Here is a 9,146-nt window from a genome sequence, read left to right on the forward strand (position 1 = left end):
GGAGGAGAAGGAGGAGGAGGATAAGGAGAGAAAGAAGAAGAAGAAGAAGAAGAAGAAGAGGAAGGAGGAGGAGGAGAAGAAGAAGAAGAAGAAGAAGAAGAAGAAGAAGAAGAAGAAGAAGAAGAAGAAGAAGAAGAAGAAAAAAAAAAAATAAAATAAGAACAAATATTTCAGTGAGTTGAAGTGAACTTTAAAGGAAGAGATCATATCTGAAAGAAAAACACATGCTTTTAGTGAGAACCGCACATATACTTATACAGTCATACACGCATACACTTAGGTACACGTTATCAATGATTGTTTCAGTTATATTCACATTCACACATACACATTTATACACATTCATACGCAAATGTGGTGAGAGAGTATTAGTTTAAGAGAAAGAAGTCGAGGGAGGTAGTGACGTCAGAAAAGAAATATTTAGAAATACAACATCAGTGAAATAGCATCAGGAAAATGTTAGAAATTACGAATGCTGCAAGCTGATGACTTTTACAGAGAGGAAGTTATGTGTGACTATATTATAAGTATTTATATATTCCAGTTCTACATCCAGAGGTTGTATTATATAAATAAGCTACACTGACTAAAGAAATGGGAGAGGAAGAGAAAATTGGGGGGAAGGAAGGACGGCAAAGAACAAGAGGAAAACCAAAATTCAAGAAGGGAATCAATATCGAAGGAGGAGCTAAAACATGGTTACGAGTTATATAGTCAAAAATATATACGCCGCCACACAAATGCATATAAACATACATATTACACTTCAATTTATATGGTTTCTTACAAGCATATATAAAATCCCTGTTGTTCTCAGCTTCATTCAAAATCAAAGTAATTTAACGCAAATATAAGGGCAGAATATGAGTGAGAGTGAAAGGAATAAAGAATAAAAGGGAAAAGAGCGGACATTAAATGCATAGAAATATTACATGCATAATGTAGTATCAACAGAATTAAACGGACTTACAATTCTTTTAAACTTGGAAGACCCTGGAAGCTTCCTTTTTCAATATGCGAAATTTTATTTTGGTGAAGGTATCTATAGGAGAAAAGAAGAAGGATATGTGTTGATCTAGAAAATCTTTGTCATAAGATATTAAATAAAGATTATTTAAAATGGAAGAATGGATGAGAGGACCGATTGCGATAAAAAAGGAGAAGAAAAAGGTGAATAATTTAGTGAAAAAGAAGGAATTAAGAAAAGAAGCAGGTGAAGAAGATGAAGTCGAAGTAGATGGATTTGAAGAGGAAGTAGAAAAGAAAGTGATAATAAAGATGTTTGAATAGAATAAACGCAAGAGAGGGACAATTTGTTACAGTCTGTCAGATTCCGACCATGATGAAATACCACAAGGTATTGAAAATACGTATTCGCCTTTATATATTTAATCCTTTATATTGAACACTCAATATTTCATATATTCAATAAGACATATTCCATATATTCAATAAGACATTCAATACTTCATTTCATTGTACCATCCATTTTTACAGTATATATTATATATTCCATATTTTATATCCCACATTAATTTTACAAGAATATAAATAAAACATAAGAAACAGAGTTGGAAGTCTTTTAATTAAAATAATATATTTCTCCATACACGATCATACAAAACCCTTTTTTGTATTTATTTTTACTCACACACACACACACACACACACACACACACACACGTATATATATATATATATATATATATATATATATATATATATATATATATATATATATATATATATATATATATATATATATATATATACCATACGAAAGTCGTCTGAGTTCCCGTCTACCAAACTCACTGACGAAGAATTTTGGGGACGGAGGGTATAGCAGGAGTTGCGCCAAATTTTCTCACGCGGTAGCAATGAAATCTGAAACTTGTAGTGGATAAAGATGCTTCTTAGTACACAATCACACCAAAGCCTCTCTATCTCTACATACATACATAATACATACATACATACATACACACACACACACATATATATATATATACATACATACATACATACATACATATATATATATATATTTATATATATATATATATATATATATATATATATATATATATATATACACACACATACATACATATATACATACATATATTTATACATATTCATTCAATTTCCATACTTCAAAATATTTGTCAGAAACTAAGAGATCTCATTGTAGTTGCCTCTCTCTCTCTCTTTCATTTTCTAATTGTAAACTTTCTAATACTCTATCAAGTATGTCGCTCACAGTGTGTGTCGGTGTGTTTGTCAGTAATGTACATAATCTGAGGAGGGAATTATATAAAAACACTGTAAAATAATTGTTTTAATAACATAATTTACTGTTAATGACCATGATTTTTCCTACACACACAGAAAAACACCAACATACACACGCACACACACACACACACACACACACACACACACACAGAAATACAGGGGTACATATTCATATAAAATCCTTCTCTCATATAAAAAATGTCGAAAATAGGTTATTGGAAAAGAGATAGAGAGAGATATAGGGAGACAGGAGAGCGATAGGCAAACATACGGAAAGAGAAGTTGGTATAATTTCTAGAGAAATTACGTTACAAAAAACATTAGCAACAAAAATTGAACTTACAGCATCTGTAAACTGGTAAGATTGTGTAACATCACACGATCAATTTTTTTTACCCTATTTTTACGCAAATCTCTGTAACATAAAACAATGTGTAAATGAAACAATAAACGAAAGTTTTATGATGAAATATTTAATCTTCAGTTTTAAACGCAAATGAAGAACATAGAACAATAGATGAGAATTCATGATGAAGATGAGGAGGAGGAGGAGAAGGAGGATAATGATGAAAGTGGTGGTACGGAATCAGAAATTGATGGAAATATCGGAGATGTTGAAGGAAAATCAATCATAGCAGGTATAGATATACAAAAGTGGAAGCAGATGAATCGAAGAAGAAAACTAAGAACAAGCAGAAGAACAACGAAAACTAAAAGAACAAGAAAAAGAAGATGAAGAAGAAAAGGAGGAGGAGCAGAGCAAGAAAATAAGATGGAGGAGGAAAGTATGTCGCTCACATCGTGTGTTTCAGCGTGTTTATCAGTGTCTGTGTATATGCATGTCAGAAAGGTATTTAATCAGTAGAGGGAATGATTCAAAACGCTGTGTAAAATAATTGTTTCAATAGAATAATTTAATGTTAACTATGATATCTCTTACACACACAGACATACCAACGTACATGAACATACAGGTACAGACACAGGAATACAAAAATATATATTAACATCAAATCAGACTCTTATACATGAAATATCAAAAATATGTCAGAGGAAAAGAGAAAGAGAGAGAGAGAGAGGAAGGGACTAAGAAATAGATGATATATAATTTCTAGATATATTGTGTTAGTAAAATATAATCAAACAAAATTCAACTTACAATATCTGTAAACTGGTAAGGTTATGGAAGGTTCCGCGATCGATTTTCTCGACCCTATTGATACGCAAATCTCTGTAACGAAACACAAAGTATAAAGGAAATAGTAAACGAATGCTTTCTGATAAAATATTTTATCTTCCGTCTTAAAATCAAATGAATAACATAGGACAATGAAAGACAAAAACTAAATGGGGATGATGATGATGATGATGATGATGATGACGACGACGACGACGAGAACGACGATGATAATGATGATGATGAAACAGGTGATACAGAATCAGAAATTGATGGAAATATCGAAGATGGTGAATGAAAAGTCAATCACAATTTATAGATTTATAGAATTGGACGCTGATGAATCGAAACAGATGCATCAGAAGTTGAAAAAGTAGTTCAGACAAATTTTTGAGACGAAGAAGAAAGGTAGGGTGATGAACATGATCAAGGTAAAGGAATTTTGTGAAGAAGAAGAAGAAGAAGAAGAAGAAGAAGAAGAAGAAGAAGAAGAAGAAGAAGAAGAAGAAGAAGAAGAAGAAGAAAGAATTAAAAAAAGACAACAGTTTGTCTTAGATATGTAAACTGAAGAAATTGGAGATGAATAAAAAAATCCTAGAGGAAAAGAAGATGGTAAAGAACAAGAGGAAAAAGAAGATTCAAGACTGGAATGAAAAACGGAGGAAGTAAAACATATGGATGCGAATTATATAGTCAAATATATATACGCAGCCAAGCAAATTCATTTTCATATAAACACATATAAAAGTCTTGTTGTACTATTCTTCATACACAATCCAAGCAATATAACGTAAATATCGGTACAGAATATAAGTAAGAATGAAATAATTAAAGAATTAAAGATAAACGAGAGGACATTAAATGTATAGAAATATTACATGCATAATGTAGTATCAACAAAATTAAACGAACTTACAATCCCTTTAAACTTGGAAGACCATGAAAGACTCCTTTTTCAATATGTGAAATATTATTTAGGTAAAGATATCTAGAGTAGAAAAGAAAGACGGTAAGTGTTGATATAGAAAATATTTGCAATAAGATATTAAATGAAGATTCTTTAAGATGGGGTGGTTATGAGGGGAGAGATTGCGATAAATATGAAGTTGAATAAAATGTAGAAGGAGGAAGAGGAGGAGAAGAAGGGGAAGCAGGGAAAGGAGACAAAAAGAATAAGTGAAACAGCAAGGGCAACAAGCAAACGAAGAAAAGAAGAGAAGAAAAAGAAGAAAAGGAAGAAGACGGAGAAGAAAATGAAGAAGAAAATTGAATCAATATAATTATAAGTGTAAACAGAAGAAAGAGAAATAAAGATGAAGATTAGAAAAAGATGCGAAAGAAGTAGAATGATAAGACAGAGAAAAAGAAATGAAAGAAAAGGACAAAGCGGAGCAAAGGGAAAGATTAACGAAGGAGAAGAAGAACAAAAACAAGAACTACAGCAACAAATGCATCAAGAAGTGAAAAAAGAAGAAAAAGAAGAAGGAGGTGGCGAACCCTGCTGTACTCTTTCACTTCCTGTTTCTGTTGTGCGTGTAATTCAAAGGGTCAGCCTTGTCACACTGTGTGATGCTGAATATCCCCGAGAACTACGTTAAGGGTACACGTGTCTGTGGAGTGCTCAGCCACTTGCACGTTAAGAAGAAAAAGAAGGAAAGAAGAAAAATTAGAAGAAGTATAAATATAAAGTGTAAAATGAAGTAAAAAAATTAAAGATTAAGATTTGAAAAAGATGAGAAAGACTGAAGAATTTGAAGAAGAATTAAAGTAGAAGAGAATGAAGAGAAAGAACAAGACGAAGGAACAGCGGAAGAAGAGGAAAAAAGAAGAAAGATGTGAAGAAGAATTAGGAAAGAAAGAACTGCAGAAGAAGAAGAAGAAGAAGAAGAAGAAGAAGAAGAAGAAGAAGAAGAAGAAGAAGAAGAAGAAGAAGACGGCAAAGAGAAGAAGAAGAAGAAGAAGAAGACGGCAAAGAGAAGAAGAAGAAGAAGAAGAAGAAGAAGAAGAAGAAGAAGAAGAAAAAGAAGAAGAAGAAGAAGAAGAAGAAGAAGAAGAAGAAGAAGAAGACGGCAAAGAGAAGAAGAAGAAGAAGAAGAAGAAGAAGAAGAAGAAGAAGAAGAAGAAGAAGAAGAAGAAGAAGAAGAAGAAAAGATCGTGCAGAAGACGCTGGAAAATAAAAAGACGAACAGGTCTTATTAGATCCCTAAACTAAATTGAATGAAGAAACTAGAAATAAATGAAAGAATTTGGAGGAAGAGAATACGGTAAAGAACAACAAGAAAAACAAAATTCAGGACGGGAAGAAAAAACGAACGTGGAAGTAAAACGCCGCCACACAAATACATATGAACATATACATTACACTTGTATTTATATGGTTTCTTGCAAACATATATAAAATCCCAGTTGTTTTCAACTTCATTCCAAATCGAAACAATATAACGCAAATTTAAGGACACAATATGAGTGAGAGTGAAAAGAATAAAGAATAAAAGGGGAAATATTACATGGACTGTGTAGTATCAACAAAATTGAACGAACTCACAATTCTTTCAGATTTACAAGACCACTGAAGCTTCCTTTTTCAATATGCGAAATTTTATTTTGGTGAAGATATCTATAAGAGAAAAGAAAGAGGATAACAGGAAAGAAGGAGGATAAGTGATGATATAGAAAACATTTGCAATAAGATATTAATTAAAGATTCTTTAAAATGGGAGAATGGATGAGAGGAGGGATTGCGATAAATAAGACGCAGTAGAAGAAAACAAAAGAAGAAAAAAGTTTAAGAGGGGCTAAAGCAGCAGCATTAGTGATAATAATAATAATGATGTTTATTATTATTATTATTATTATTATTATTATTATTATTATAAGAAGAAGAAGGGAAGGAGGAGGAGGAAGAAGAAGAAGAAGAAACACACACTTACACACAGACACACACACACACACACACACACACACATATATATATACATATAAGTGGAGGCGCAATGGCCCAGTGGTTAGGGCACCGGACTCGCGATCATAGGATCGCGGTTTCGATTCCCAGACCGGGCGTGTGAGTGTCTATTGAGCGAAAACACGTAAAGCTCCACGAAGCTCCGGCAGGGAATGGTGGCGAACCCTGCTGTACTCTTTCCCTTCCACTTTCTGTTGTGCGTGTAATTCAAAGGGTCAGCCTTGTCACACTGTGTGACGCTGAAAATCCCCGAGAACTACGTTAAGGGTACACGTGTCTGTGGAGTGCTGAGCCACTTGCACGTTAATTTCACGAGCAGGCTGTTCCGTTGATCGGATCAACTGGAGCCCTCGTCGTCGTAACCGACGGAGTCCCAGCAACATATATATATATATATATATATATATATATATATATATATATATATATATATATATATATATATATATATATATTAGATCCCTACCAAAAATTTGATAAAAACATTGTATCTGTTATCAACGTAGCAAACTTCTCATATAAAAGGTTGTTAATCATACAATTTTGTGTGCATATCAATTAATTAAGAGCTATAACGATATCCATTGTAAAGACTTTATTAGTGACCTTTGGCTATTTCGATGCAATATCCCGATTCACTCATGCATGTTATAAAATATGGAATATTGTATCTCTTCAGGGTCAGATTTGATTAATTCATAGCAGACAGTAAAGCACCGACAACATTAAAAGCTTATATATATATATATATATATATATATATATATATATATATATATATATATATATATATATATATATATATATATGTATGTATATATATATATATGTATGTATATATATAAACAATATATACGGGCGTGCAATTTATAGGACAGATCCAGGTAATAATTACAAGATACCTAAGTGATGCTTAAGTGTCCAAGGAAACAATGATCACACTTCCGGGATAAGTAAGTCGTATTTAGGAGAAAATAGGGAAAATTGAAAAAGGAGACAAGCGCTCAGGATGTTATTAACGCATTTATCTCTTCATATCTTCTACATATATTTCAATGGATGCATTCAAAATACGTGGGACTGGAAGGATTATGGTCAGCTATGTATCAATCTCATCAGGAAAGATATTAAAAACAATACTCATCAAATAGACTTTCTTACAGATATAAGAAACCCTAGAAAATGTGACGCATTTATATGCATATGCACGCACACGTTCACATATATATGCAACATGTATACATAAACACACACACACACACACACATATATATATATACATACGCACAAACACACACACATATATGTGTATATATATTTGTATTTATATTTTACTCGGCACGTGCAAAAACACAAATATATACGTTAATAAACGTTTTCGAGCATCTACTTATATGCATAAAAACACGTTTACATACACGTAAAAGTGCATACACATCCCAAATAGATAAACCTAAACACATACATACAGAGGACACATATTTACTTAAGCACATATACACGTTTGTATACAAACATAGCAAACATAGCATACGTACATAGAGGAGCAAAACCAGATATATACACATATACACATATAGAAAGCCAAGTAGTGAGGGAACACTAAATATTTAAAATTGTCCTTAGGGAAATATACATTATAGGGTGCGAGAAAAAGAAAAGGTATAGAAAGACAGGGGAAAAAAGAAAACAATGAAAGAAAGAGAGAGATAGTAGAGAGTAACGGGCCAAATTGTATAAATAAAGGTAGGAAGAGAATAAAGAAGGGACGAATAATATTTATGTGAAATAATATAGATGAATAAAGAAAAGATAATTTGCAAAAAATTATTATTATAACGTGCAAATACTAGTTGAAAAACTGAAGAAATTTTTTTTCTGGTGCCTACACTTGTAAACAACCTCTATAAACCTATTTACCAGTTTATGTTTGAAAAAAGAGATTAAAAATTGCAATGCTTTTCCGTTGAAAGAGAGGCAAAGTCAGAGACATGCAAAAGTAGGAAATTGAAGATGTATAATCCCTATTGATAAAATATTATCAACAAATATTTAACTCACAATATCTGTAATCTGGTAAGGTTGTGGAAGATTCCACGACCGATATTCACGACAATATTACGACTCAAATCTCTGTAACATACAACAAAGTATTAACAAAAATAGTTAAAGAAAGTTTTGTCAGAAAATATTTAATATTCAGACTTAAAAACAGATGAAGAACACATTACGATGAAAGACAAAAGCCTAATGATGATGATAATAATGATAATGATGATGATGATGATGATGATGATGATGATGATGATGATGATGATGATGATGATGATGAAAGAGGTGGCAGAATTTGATGGTAATATCGGTTACGGTGAAGGAAAGTCATTCATAGAACATATAGAAGAAGAAAAGCAAGATGAAAAAGATGATACAGAAGAATGCGTAGAAGAGGAATATTATTATTATTGTTCAGTAGTTTTATTTTTATAACGTGCTGTCACTTCACTACCGAGCGCAGCTCTGTGCGTCTTGGGTATGTGCTGTGGTTTGCTGTGATGCTCTTATCGTTACTGTATTGAAAGTGTTTTGCGTAGGATGTGTGCAGTGCTCAGTAGTGCAATTTTCTGTATGTTATATATATTTGAAAGTCTTGATGTTTTTGTTATGTATTTGTCTGAATATTTTTTTTATTATACCTAAGGCACCTACTATGAT

The 9,146-nt window shown here is 32.2% G+C and overlaps 1 protein-coding gene across 7 annotated transcripts in view; it reads right to left on the minus strand.

Moving 5' to 3' along the window:
• LOC106876916 (uncharacterized) overlaps positions 1–9,146 on the minus strand; it is a 100,011-nt gene that overhangs the window by 57,424 nt on the left and 33,441 nt on the right. For all 7 annotated transcript variants that reach the window (XM_089346151.1, XM_089346149.1, XM_089346154.1 and 4 more), the window contains 6 exons: positions 8,496–8,567; positions 6,018–6,089; positions 4,389–4,460; positions 3,455–3,526; positions 2,639–2,710; positions 971–1,042 (listed from right to left, as the gene is read on the minus strand). In XM_089346151.1, the coding sequence (XP_089202277.1) occupies positions 971–1,042; positions 2,639–2,710; positions 3,455–3,526; positions 4,389–4,460; positions 6,018–6,089; positions 8,496–8,567 (432 nt within the window). The remainder of the gene's footprint in view (positions 1–970; positions 1,043–2,638; positions 2,711–3,454; positions 3,527–4,388; positions 4,461–6,017; positions 6,090–8,495; positions 8,568–9,146) is intronic.

This window comes from Octopus bimaculoides, chromosome 30 (assembly GCF_046866305.1).
Source record: "Octopus bimaculoides isolate indiv1 chromosome 30, ASM4686630v1, whole genome shotgun sequence".
Taxonomy (NCBI): domain Eukaryota; kingdom Metazoa; phylum Mollusca; class Cephalopoda; order Octopoda; family Octopodidae; genus Octopus; species Octopus bimaculoides.